Source organism: Procambarus clarkii, chromosome 15, assembly GCF_040958095.1.
Source record: "Procambarus clarkii isolate CNS0578487 chromosome 15, FALCON_Pclarkii_2.0, whole genome shotgun sequence".
Classification (NCBI taxonomy): domain Eukaryota; kingdom Metazoa; phylum Arthropoda; class Malacostraca; order Decapoda; family Cambaridae; genus Procambarus; species Procambarus clarkii.
Window position 1 is genome coordinate 19,082,367 of NC_091164.1, and position 14,192 is coordinate 19,096,558.

General features: G+C 37.8%; 1 protein-coding gene across 1 annotated transcript in view; it reads left to right on the forward strand.

Annotated features, from left to right (window-relative positions):
* Window positions 1-11,865, forward strand: part of LOC123759168 (tetranectin-like protein) — a 250,364-nt gene extending 238,499 nt beyond the window's left edge. Inside the window, exon 6 of the mRNA XM_069325219.1 lies at window positions 10,117-11,865. Coding sequence (XP_069181320.1) covers window positions 10,117-10,268 — 152 coding nt within the window. The 3' untranslated portion in view covers window positions 10,269-11,865. The remainder of the gene's footprint in view (window positions 1-10,116) is intronic.
* The last annotated feature ends 2,327 nt before the right edge of the window (window positions 11,866-14,192 follow it).

Here is a 14,192-nt window from a genome sequence, read left to right on the forward strand (position 1 = left end):
GGTGCATCTGTGCAATTCTTGCAAGCGATTAATCCCAGAATTAAAATTAGGATAAACATTACATTTATAAGTGACATGTTTTTGTTCACAGAACAAACACTTTCTCCTGCTGAATTTGTCTTCTTGGTAGACACATCAACTACAGCCTCAGAGGTAGATACAGAATAAATACCTATGTTGCTACTCCTCTTTCCAGTGGATGGAGTATGTTTAGGCTTAAATTTACTAGACTTATTCAAAGTCGAATTAGGTTTAACAGAATTCTCAGAATTAGGCTGCTTGGACTCAGGTTTAATTTTATTATGAGTCTATTGACCGTGATTCTTAAACCCTCAAATATTTGATCGAGAGTGAGAAACTCGGTTTTGTAGTGGGAGTAGATTTCTGTTATTGACCATGATTCTTAAACCCTAAAATATTTGATCGAGAGTGAGAAACTCGGTTTTGTAGTGGGAGTAGATTTCTGCTAAAATGCTACGAGGGAGTTTCCTCTGTAAAAGCAACTTAATAGACCACTCGGAAGCTGTTACATCAACTTTAGTACCTACAACTTTCACTAGAGACTCTACCTCCAACCTAAAGCTCTGGAGGGAGTATGGTCTGTTACTTGGTACATTCAGATCTAGTAATTGATAATATAGATTAGCTATGCTTACCCCTTTGTTGCAGTAATTTAGCTTCAACAGTTTTATAGCTTCATAATAATTGTTCTCTGTGAGAGCTAAGTTATTTATGACCTTCTTAGCCTCCCCTTTGAGAAGGCTGTGTGTATGTAAGAAAAGTTAGAAAACTTATCAATAGTAGGTTTTGCATGTATATGGACTTCAAATGAAGTCCAAAATGTGTCCCAGTTTCCTTCGTCCAGTTCAGCAAAGGTAGGCAAGTCTACAGAAGGTAAACGAGCCTCAGGTAGCAATACACTGGATTGAGATACGGTAGTATTTGGATTTAATATATGTTGATCTACTATACCAAGTAGAACAATAAATTTGTCTTGAGAGTTATCTTCATATTGAGATGTTTGAGCTATGACTTGATCTATTTCATCAGGTTCAGTTTCTGCAGCATTTAGTATCTCAATATAAGACTGGATTGTAGATCTGATTTGATCAAATTTTAGATCAGCTACTCTCAGAGATATTTTGAATTTATGATAATCAATGAGAGTTGCTTTGGATAATGTTTCAGACTTATTGAGCAGTCTGGTTAGATGACCTTTGAGGCCGATGAAGGTTCTCCTTAATTTCTCAGGAGTAGCCATGGTGGCTTTATATCCAAGTTTCATAGGACTTGTATAAGTGTTGCTAAAGTAGCTTGGGAACTTGCTCATTGGCTGGCAAAAAACTTGAGGATAACATAAATTATTCTGGCTAAGTTACACTCTACCTCATTCAGAGGTTAAATTTACCTACCTAAGAACACGTAGCTAAGAAATGAGTGATACTTGAATGTCACTATTGGATTTCGTCTGGCTAGTCCTTCATTATCACCATTCGATGGGATAGTGAGCATTCAGTAGCACTCAAAATTATTTACACAAAATAGTGAATATAAAATAAATGGTTTATATATCCCACCCTAATCAGGATCAGCACAATAGTAAATAAATGTAATATAATTAGGTCCCACACTGTTTAGTGTCAGTACAATAGTAACTATTACAAATATACACTACTGACTAGTTCAAGACTAGTTGAAATAATTTCTATTTAAGAAACTACTAAATTATTTAGCTTGCATTTGTGCAAAACTTAGCACATCCACAGTGTAAATTCCTACCTAATAAAGGTTGACATGAAATAAATAATAGTGCAGTAATGTGAATTTAATTGTGCTCTGTTTTTGAGTTTTTGTATTTTTTGTTATATATAAATGTATATTTAAACACTCAAGTGATTATGAATATATATATAGTTAAATTTGGCTTGCTAGCCACAACCTTCTATGATGGTTGATAGTGTTAACTAATTTGTTAACTACATGTGACCTAGACTCACCTGACATGTGTACACCATCTGATGCCAGGTTTTGCCTGTATGGTCTGGCTGTAAGTGGCATCCAATCTCACTCCTCTCCTCAGCCGAAAGATAATGTATTTAGCAGCACGTTGGTAGTATTCAGGACTTACTCCCAACGATTATCATTACTTGGTTGGCGAGATTCCACTAATGTGAGCACTACTGAACTGCTAATTAATTCAAATGAGGAAATTATTGTTTTAAAATGATTAATTACTTCAGCTGGGTGACGAGTAGGAAGGATGTCATTACCACCTAAGTAAGTTATGGTTAGATGGTGAGGCCAATCTAACTCAGGTGTCAATGTAGATTTATTGTAAAAATTGTGAGCTGTTGCTCCTGGTGACCTGAAATTTTTTACCTCGGTGTGAGGTATAGGTCTTAAGTGTTGTGGGCAACTGGCTGTGTCCCACTAGTGTTATCCCGCCAAACACACACCGAAACTACGACGTTGGTACAACGTTCGAACAAGTTTTAACACCTCTTAACCGGTTATAACAACCAATATAGCAAGGTGTAACAACGTTCTAATACGTCATAAACAAGTTAAGCCAAGATGTAACAACTTTATTACAAGTTGTAACAAGCGGAAAATAGAGACAGTTACGGTTTGTGTTTCCAGGGACCTTATACATGAAATATCGACAGCATTTAATTATTAAATTAGTGTGGGTTAGGCTAACATATGGGTACACTGCTTGTAGCCATAAATAATAAAATATGTTTAACCTAAAATACTACATACCGTGGTTAGTAAATGATCATTTAATCATAGGTTAATACCAGCAAATTGATTATGATTTATCTGGTCCAAAATGACCAAAATGTTGGGGAATGGGAACTTTAACTCAAATATAACAATATTTAATTAAGAAAATCGAAATTCTCGAAGAACCACCCACTTTTGAGAAAAGAGGGAAAATAAGTAAAGGAATTATAAGGCTGACACTGAAATACTATGGATGATAAGTTATTTGGAAATTATTTTGAAGAGCATGAATGGACTGTGATAATAAATAATTGAGTGTTAAAATCCTCACACTTCAACATTGGGGGGGGGGGGGATTACTTGAAATTAATATATATCTTGGATAATGACTGGTGCTGGTTCGTCACCAGTTGGTTAATTACATCATTAATGATTATAGAATCAGAAATCTAATGAAGATTCATATATGATTATAATATAGTAAGTATTCAAGCCTATGAAATATATTAGTAAATCATAGAAAGTTATGTGTGTGAAAATTGCAACGCACTAAGCAATAAATGTATTAAATTTATGTAGTTTCTCTTGAAATATCAAATGTATAAAAAGGCAGAATACATATATCGGAAATAATATTAGAATTAATCATAGCACCCTATTATCTACGATATAATGAAAGGAGGGTTTAGCTATGAGAAGACTTCAATAAACCCATTTCACAATTCGAATACTCATAGACGTGACCACATCACCCAAATAGTGGCTGAAACACCGACAAGGGAAATCGCATGTAGAGGAAGAATTTCTCTGCCAACACGCTGCAATCACAGAAATTTTATAGAAAATGACTAGGCTAGAGATTTATTCCAATATTCACTGAGAAATCGTGAACAACATGAAAAGAAACTAATGTGAGTTTTGTGGTCTGTAGATGACATAAAGGTGAGCAACCTACAGTAATAATTTATAATAAAGTGCACTCTATATAAAAAATACTCAACGTAGGCCTGTTGAAACATTTACGCTCGCCGATATTACGTTTGTTAGTCCCTGACGTTTCCTGCTGTCGAAGGTCAAATTTCAGGACGTAATTGTATTCTCAGACGTGAGAATTCTACAGTATTATTAGTACTGTATGACTACGTGTACTATCTGCAATGGCTGCCGCTTGTAAATCTGCATGTGCTCGTGGCGGAGTTGTGTGGCAGAAAAAACGCCTTCCTCTCCACTCCCGCTCGGAAACGCATGCGCAGAGACACTCATAGCGATCTCAAGCTTAAACTAATTTGATTTACTAGTAAATATTTAGGGAAATAAGGAAGTGAGATTTAGACTAACGTCACGCATAAATATATTGCATCATAATACCTCTTCTCACAAGGCAATTGATTTAATTAACACTGCACAAATTAAACGAGAAGGGTCGACGTGTATATGATTTACGTCGCAGTAATATTTACTGTAATAATTAATTTGGTTAAATAGTCGAGTTCAGTGCGCATAAGGATGCAAAACTATTATTTCTTTCATAATTAACAATATTTTAGAAAGAAAGGAATATTAACTGAATTCTATAAATTTCCAACAAACGTGGAAAATTTCATGTTTTAGCCTGCTATCGACGCTCGGCGTCATAAGGGCTAGTAAATTTATGGCAAAACATGCCTTACTTATAGAAACACCAACGATATTAATTCTACATGTTAGTGTTATAAGTAAATGTTAATATTAGGGGTCGAGGGAGAATAAACTGTTGGTTATTTCCAACATATGTACTTAGATTGAAGGTTACATCCTTCGTGAGGTGAACATGTATACAACGCTTGACTGCTGTAAAGGATTCTCCGTCTGCTTTGGGCTGTTTTAAATGAGGAGGTCGGTAGTCTTCTTGGTTTATAGAATATAATCAGGTCTATGTCTTGGTTTGGAATAGTGCTTTTTACTCCTTTATGGATTATTTATTTCATTATTCTTTCTTCTTTTTTATGTTCACTGTGCATAGTTGATTTGTAATATAATTTTATTGGAGGTATTGTGGTTTCTGTTCTAGGTTCAAGATTGTACCATCGGTCAAGATGTCTTCTTATAGCAGTGTTTATTTCCGTGTTGCTATATCCATTGTTCACCAATACTTGAGTTATTCTTTCAAACTCTCTATTCACGTTGCTCCATTCGGAGCAGTGTGTAAGCGCTCGACGAATATAAGCATTGAGAACACTGGCTTTGTATCTTTGGGGGCACTCACTTTGACTGTTCAGGCACAATCCTATGATGGTAGGTTTAGTATATACGCTGGTGCTTAAAGAGGTTCCTGTTTTTGTTGTTAGTACATATAATATTGGCAGACTGTTATTTTCACTATTTTCATATGTAAATCGGAGTATTAACTCTCTATCAAGATGGCTTTTTAGATCAATTAGTTCATCTGAGTCTTTTACTATGACGAATATGTGTATCTACATAACGGCAATATACAGTTGGTTTTTGTCTACTACTGAAGACTCTATCTTCGATGGTTCCAATGTAAAAATTAGCGAATAACACTACTAAGGAGGATCCCATTGCTACTCCGTCTATTTGTAGATACATGCCCCTTTGCGGAAATGAAAGGAGCTTGCTTTGTACATGCCTCGAGAAGGATTTTAAAGTCTGGCTCGGGTATGTCTAATTTGGGGGTGCTCTTGTCTCTGTATACTCTGTCCAGTATCATTTCTACGGCGGTGTCCACTGGGACGTTGGTAAATAGGGATTCGACATCCTGGGAAGCAATGATTCCATTGGGCTGTGTAGTTTTGATTAATTCTAGGAAATCTGCTGATGATTGTAGACTATAGTTGCTTGGAGTGTATCGCGTTAGGAGTTCATTAAGTCTTTTTGCCAGGTGATAGGTTGGAGTTGGTATTTGGCTGATTATTGGGCGTAGTGGTTACCTGGTTTGTGTGTCCTAACATTGCCATTAGCATATCCTAAGCCAAAGTCGCCCTGGAGTTTAGTGAAATGAACACTACCTTCCTTTACGTTGATTGCAGTAAATGTTTTGTTCACTTTGCATTTAAGGTCATTCACACGGTTCCTCGTGATTCGTTGAAATTTGTTAAGTATCATTTTTGTGGTGGTGTCGACTGGGAAGTTGGTAAAATATATATATATATATATATATATATATATATATATATATATATATATATATATATATATATATATATATATATATATATATATATATATATATATATATATATATATATTAGTATATTTTGGTAGCAGTGTTTCCTGTAGACATATATTATTAAATATGACCGAAAAAGTAAGATTAATAATTCTAACACGAATTTTCTCAATCTTTCGTACATTACGCTTCACTGTTGGAGGTAAATCAAAAATCACTTCTCCAAAATTCATTTTTATTTCTAGTCTGACGCGACACGGGCGCGTTTCGTAAAACTTATTACATTTTCAAAGACTTCACAAATACACAACTGATTAGAACTTACGTCTCTCTGATATTATATCTACATTTGAGTGAGGTGGGAAGGATGATGTGGCATTAACACAAGACAGAACAGGGGATATTAATAGGGTATTAAAAGTATCAACACAAGACAGAACAGAAACAATGGGTATTGAATAGAAGTGTTTGTAGAAAGCCTATTGGTCCATATTTCTTGATGCTTCTATATTGGAGCGGAGTCTTGAGGTGGGTAGAATATAGTTGTGCAATAATTGGCTGTTGATTGCTGGTGTTGACTTCTTGATGTGTAGTGCCTCGCAAACGTCAAGCCGCCTGCTATCGCTGTATCTATCGATGATTTCTGTGTTGTTTACTAGGATTTCTCTGGCGATGGTTTGGTTATGGGAAGAGATTATATGTTCCTTAATGGAGCCCTGTTGCTTATGCATCGTTAAACGCCTAGAAAGAGATGTTGTTGTCTTGCCTATATACTGGGTTTTTTGGAGCTTACAGTCCCCAAGTGGGCATTTGAAGGCATAGACGACGTTAGTCTCTTTTAAAGCGTTCTGTTTTGTGTCTGGAGAGTTTCTCATGAGTGAGACAACTAACACAACACCTATACCCCCTATTAGACTATTTTACAGGAACTTCTTTTCCACAGCTCATAAAACGGAGGAAAGGGTCCTGAAAGATATTGTTAATAGAAACGTTATCCCTACAGACAAAAATCAGAGGATACAACTGACGATTTACTATAAAACCAGAAAAACGGCCAGCCTACTCATGAGAAACTCTCCAGACACAAAACAGAACGCTTTAAAAGAGACTAACGTCATCTATGCCTTCAAATGCCCACTTGGGGACTGTAAGCTCCAAAAAACCCAGTATATAGGCAAGACAACAACATCTCTTTCTAGGCGTTTAACGATGCATAAGCAACAGGGCTCCATTAAGGAACATATAATCTCTTCCCACAACCAAACCATCGCCAGAGAAATCCTAGTAAACAACACCGAAATCATCGATAGATACAGCGATAGCAGGTGGCTTGACGTTTGCGAGGCACTACACATCAAGAAGTCAACACCAGCAATCAACAGCCAATTATTGCACAACTATATTCTACCCACCTCAAGACTCCGCTCCAATATAGAAGCATCAAGAAATATGGACCAATAGGCTTTCTACAATCACTTCTATTCAATACCCATTGTTTCGTGTTCTGTCTTGTGTTGATGAAATTAATACCTTATTAAATAACACCTCACCCCATCCACCTCACTCAAATGTAGATATAAACAAATCGGAGATGTGTAAAGTTCTATTCAGTTGTGTATGTTTAAACTAAAGTCTTTGAAAATGTAATAAGTTTTACGAAATGCGCTCAAGTGTCGCGTCAGACTGGAAATAAAAATGAATTTTGGAGAATTGATATACCATACAGGTGCATTATTTGTTAAAAAAAAAATTGGTTTATTGTTACACACAATGGTGCTATATAGCCTTCCCAGCTTGGTGCCTTCTTTTAATACTTACTTACTGATTAATAAATAAATAATAATAAATAAATTTTTATTCAGGAAAAGTACATACATAGTTGGTTTACAAACATAATGTTGGATTTATAAACAGAGCTAGTACATACAATACCTAAAGTCACTAATACTCATAGCAATTCGGGCAAGGTGAGGGGGAAAAACACTTAGACTAAAACTTAATAGTAATCGGGATTAGGTATAAATTGTATTGAAAGAAGGAATAAAAAATAAAAAAGGGGAGTAACATAGCATAAATCAGCAATTGTACACGTTGGTAAACAAACAGCAGTGTTTAAAAAATAACAAGACATGGTTGACATTTAGGGGGTAAGGTCGGTTACATGGAGTTAATTAGGAAGTACTTGGTTTTACTCTTAAACTGGTTGAGAGAGGTACAGCCTTTGACATGATTCGGGAGGTCATGCCACATTCTGGGTCCCTTGATTTGTAGAGCACTTCTAGTTTGGTTACACACAGCCAAATTGTGTAACAGGAAGAGGTCTTGGACACAAATTTGTTCCATGCTAAATGTAAAGGAATCAGCTGAGTATTCCTGAAATGAAATAAGCTGCCTCAGCTTATAAGGTAAATAAAATAAGCATTCCTCAAATAAGTAGCTGGCTTACCTAACTGCCTTACTGCTACGTAGTCTTCCCGGCATGGCACCTTCTTTTGATAATTACTTGTTCCACACCCAAGTTGTGTAACAGGAAGAGGTCTTGGACCCCTACTTCCCTCTCTCTTTTTTGATAGTCCATATGGTCAAAATTATAGCTTTAAGTATTCAATGAATAAAGTTTTTGAGTTTTTACCCTTCTCCTTACCTAACATCATTTGTGCAGCATATTTTTATTTTATGTCTCACCCAGATTTAATTTAAAAATAAAACCAAACTAAATAAATTAGAAATGGGTATGTATAGCTAAGGTACACCCTTACTACTTCTTGAGGTTATCTTGAGATGATTTCGGGTCTTTAGTGTCCCCGCGGCCCGGTCCTCGACCAGGCCTCCACCCCCAGGAAGCAGCCCGTGACAGCTGACTAACACCCAGGTACCTAATTACTACTAGGTAACAGGGGCATAGGGTGAAATAAACTCTGCCCATTGTTTCTCGCCGGCGCCCGGGATCGAACCCGGGACCACAGGATCAGGGACGCTGGACCACAGGTCCAGCGTCCTGTCCGCTCGGCCGACCGGCTTCCTAATGAGGAGTTCAGTTGAACTGGGACAAAGAAACTCATGAAGCTTGACTCCAGACAGTCACTCCAACACCATAACAGCTGCCTATCTCGAGCCCGAAAATAGTGTAGTTGCAATTCAGGCCTTGCAGAATCTAGCAGCTCATTTCTTCACGGAAGTAATGCTGGCACCACAAACAGCAACACCCTCTTACCTCAGCATGTGGCTATAACAATGAGGTACAATCAGCTCCTTTAGTATTGAGCAGCCAATTACTTCTTGGAGATGTCATTATGCCAGCAGCCAGTCACCTGGTATAGGCCTGGAGCAACTGCAATATTTGAGAAGCAATATAATTGAATATAATTATATACTTAATTAAGCAATATAATTATATACTAGGTGAACAGGGACATGTGGTGATAGCAAATGATCCCATCAGGCATGGCTCATCACCTTCTCTCATATTTCATGTTCACCCATGTTTATTTACTTAATAACTACTGGTATAATTTCTTACTATTATAAAACTAATTCTAATATCATAAAAGGCATATTTACTTCAAGTTTCAAGCAGAGAATACAGTTATAACTAACACGAAGGACTCCTCTTAACGAGATTCACCAGCTATAATCTTTTGTTTATGTTCAAAAATCTTAAAATCAATCCCAGTGTTGTGTAGTAGAGAAAAATTTAGTTATATCCAGTTTACGTAAAGCTACGAGTGGTCGACCGCACACTTAGATGACGGAGCAGACTTACAAAGGTTTTTCTTCTTAGTGTACCTACCTGAATACCGACGTAGCTGCCATGAAGGCGCTAAGAAGAAAAACAACCGTAAGTACCTTTGCGAATCTGGCCCCTGGGGAGGATCAGTAGTTTGACCTTGGAGGGACCTCGACATAAACCAAATACATATATAAACACAAAAGTATTGTGACTTAATAATTTTATTTTGCATATTTTCCGTTCTACGCAAAGATCCTCTTCACAGTCAACGCGCTCACCATTATTATGATATCTCTCGCCATGGTCATGTTTAGTTTAACTTCATTCCTCGTCATAATTCCAATGGTCCTCACTTTTATTTCTCATACCATCCATATTCATCATCACCATTCACCATCAGCGGTCACCATCACCATGTACCTTCATGATAACTGTTGCCAAAACATCACTAGATATCAACAGTGACAGCAATGTCTGCCTCTTCCTGCAGATGAGCTCCTGACGTACCAGCCGTGGGTCTCTGGTCAGCCTGGCGGCGGCACCGCTGAGAACTGCCTCGCCTTGGACCTCTCCTTGAAGAAATTTTTCGACCTCGGTTGTTCGGTAGCTGCATGGTTTGTGTGTGAGAAACCTGTCTACTAGCGGTCGTCCCCCAACAGTGCCAGTTTTGCTCCAAGTGGTCGTGGCCGCCGCCATTGATGCTCACTAGGAGTCGTCACAACTGCTGCCAGTGATGCTCACTACGAGTCGTTAGCCACTGGTGCTAGTCATGCTCACTAGGAGTCGTCACCACTGGTGCTAGTAATGCTCACTAGGAGTCGTTACCACTGGTGCTAGTGATGTTCACTAGGAGTCGTCACCACTGGTGCTAGTGATGCTCACTAGGAGTCGTCACCACTGGTGCTAATGATGCTCACTAGGAGTCGTCACCACTAGTGCTAGTAGTGATCACTTGGAGTTGTCACCACTGGCGCTAGTGATGGTCACTAGCAGTCATTACCACTGGCGGTAGTTATGCCGCTCAGTGGTCGTCACTACTGCTGCTAGTGACGGCCAGGTGGAGTCGTCACCGATGATGCAATTGATGCCCACTTGAAGTCGTTGCTGTTGCTGCCAGTGATGCTCACTAGGAGTCCTCAATGCTGCTGCCATTCATGATGAGCAGGAGTCGTCACCGCTGCTGCTATTCATGATGAGCAAGAGTCGTCACCGCTGCTGCTATTCATGCTGATCAGGAGTCGTCACTGCTGCTGCTATTCATGCTGATCAGGAGTCGTCACCGCTGCTGTAGTGATGCCGCTTAGTGACCATCACTGCTGTTGTGAGCGATGCCAACTAGAAGTCGTCACCACCCTGTGCCAGTGATGTCCACTAGCGTAGTAACTCAGTATACCAGATGTAACTAATATGTTCTGTATTAAAATATTGCCTCAGTATGGCAGCATATTATCTTATTATATTATCACCAATTATCTATATAAATAAAAATGGAAATGTTCGTTTGTTCAAAATCGCTAATCTCCGAAAGTTCTTCACCGATTGCCTTGAAATTTTCACACAACTTTCCATTCGCATCTGAGCGGGATTTTATATACATACTATATAGATGTCATGTCGGTGACGGGGAAAAACATGTTTTTTTTTTTAAAAGCTGTGTTTTTCGTGTGTTTTTCATGTGAGGGAAATCTTAGAAACCTCATTACCGATTGCTTTGAAAATTTGACACACCATTGCATTCGAATTGGCGAGTGTTTTTATATACCTACTATATACATGCCTCACCTGTGACTGAAAAAAATGTTTTTTTTTTTAAACAACGCCATCTGTTGGACGTAAGAGCAACACACGCTATAATCTCCAAAAAATCTTCACCGATTGCTTTGAAATTTTGATACAACGTTCCATTCGAATATGTGCATGTTTTTATATACCTACTATTTAGATGCTACACCTGTGGCACGTAAAAACATGCGTTTTTGAAAAATAGCGCCATCTGTTGCACGTAAGAGCAACACACGATGTCTTTGTAAGTTGCCATTTTTCAATTTTCATAGATTTTGATTCATTTTCATTTTGATTTAATTATTTAGTGTGACGTTGCGTTGCAATTGAGCTGTGTTATTTACCATACAGTTCATTTCGTGGGAATAGCTTATCTGTTTCTTTTTTTTATTGCTTTTCTTTTCGTTTTTTTAGCTGTTCTTATTTTTCAATTGATGGTGAAATTGAGCTGTGTCGATTGATCTGCAATTGAATGAAAGTATTTTATTAGTATTTTTTGTCTTAGTTTTGAAAACAAGAAAATGGACAACATATTATTGTCCATTTTATTTTTCAACATTTTTATTTTCAACGTTTATTTCACAGCTGCAAATGTGCAACAAACAGCTATGAATCCACCGGCTACAACGTTAACTGCTTTCTTCACGTTATGTCAAAATGACGCGTTTGCGAAAACACTGCTGTATTCGCAAGTGCCTACGTATTACACATGGACTGCCAGTAGAAAATCATTTGAACGACACAAACAAGGAAAGCAAGTCGACAGACAACCTGGCATATTAAGATAAACTACGATAGGCAGACTGTACACCGTGCATCCCAATCAAGATGAATGCTTCTTTCTTTGCATGCTGTTGGTAAATGTGCCCGGTCTAACGTCTTTCCAGCCCTTGAGATTTGTCAACGACGTAACACATGCCACTTCCCGTAGTGCATGTCAATCTCTGAATTTATTGGAGAACGACAGACACTGGGATGTATGCATTAATGACGCGTCCAACACGTCCCATCCAAATCAAATTCGTGCATTGTTTGCAATCATATTGACCGCCTGCTCTACTTCATCTCCAACAGAGTTATGGAAGAAATATAAATCGCACATGGCTGAAGATATTGTCCGTCAAATACTAAGGAAAATTCAAATATGAACATGGATTTCACAGCAGAAATCTACAACGAAGCGTTGATAATGATTGAAGATTTGTACTTAGAAATAGTGAACAAAGTTCTGAATCAATTGGAAATGCCTTCATCGAATCGATCTCCTGCTGCTTCGTTCGATGTAGAATTGTGCCGTGAACAAAATTACAAAACGGGTGATCTGTTGTTGTACGTGTAATCAAATATTCCTAAGCTAACGCATGAAAGAAAAGGCATTTACAATCAAACAGTTCAAACTGTCAATAACGGGTTTGGAAAAATCTTCTTAGATGCGCCAGGAGGAACTGTAAAACCTTCCTAATTAGATAGATTCTGGCAGCATTTCGATCTCAAAATGGCATAACCTTAGCTCTTGCATCGTCCGGAAAATCTGCGACATTGCTCTCAGGTGGAAGAACTGCTACTTCGGCTTTGAAATTGGCATTGAACATGAAATTTATTGAAACTCCCACGTGCAACATTTCCAAAGCATCCGGTATGGGAAAAGTATTGCAGAAATGTAAACATATTATTTGGGATGAATGAACAATGGCCCACCAAAAATCGCTCAAGGCTCTTGATCGATCATTGCAAGATTTGCGGGGAAACATCAGACCATTTGGGAATGCATTAATATTGCTTGTAGGAGATTTCAGGCAAACATTACCTGTAATTACTCGATCGACACCAGCAGACGAAATAAATGCTTGCCTGAAATACTCCACTTTGTGGCGCCATGTAAAGACGTTAAAATTAACCACAAATACGCGTGTCCAGCTGCTAAACCATCCATCAGCTGAGATATTCTCACATCAATTTCTGGAAATTGGGAACGGAAAAGTGCCGGTTGATCTGACCTCAGGACGAATTTCATTACCACATAACTTCTGCAATTTAGTGTAGAAAATTGGTTGAAAAAGTATTTCCCATTATTCAAACCAATTATAAGAATCACGATTTGCTGAATGAACAAGCTATTCTTGCGGCCAAGAACAAAGACGTCTACGAACTTAACAATATTGTTCAATCTAACATTCAAAGCGAGGCAGTCACATACAATTCCGTCGACACTGTTGAGGAAGCAGATGAAGTGGTTAATTATCCAACATAATTTTTTATTTCACTCGATATGCCAGGGATACCATCACACATACAGCAATTGAAAATCAGCGTGCCAATTATCATGTTGCGATATATCAACGAGAAAAAAACTTTACAATGCCACGCCCCTTGCAGTAAAAAAAATTAAATCAGCAACGTCGTAGAAACAACAATATTGACAGGACCTTTCAAAGGCGAAGATGTCCTCATTCCTCGCATTTCTATGATTCCATCAGATATGCCATTTCAATTTAAGAGATTGTAATTTCCAGTTAGATTGGTGTTTTTAGTTAAAGTCAACATAGCTCTGGGCCAATCTTTAGAATTGTGCGGTTTATATTTAGACACAGATTGCATCTCACATGGACAATTATATGTTGTGTTCTAGAATTGGCAAACCAGACAATCTCTATATCTCCACAGACAATGGAACAAAAAATAGTATATACCTACTTGCATTGTGAAATTAAACATATTAGAAACGTGCGCTTGCTCTTTTTTTTCTTTTCCATTTACCAAACTGAGCCACAGCAACGCGTGGCA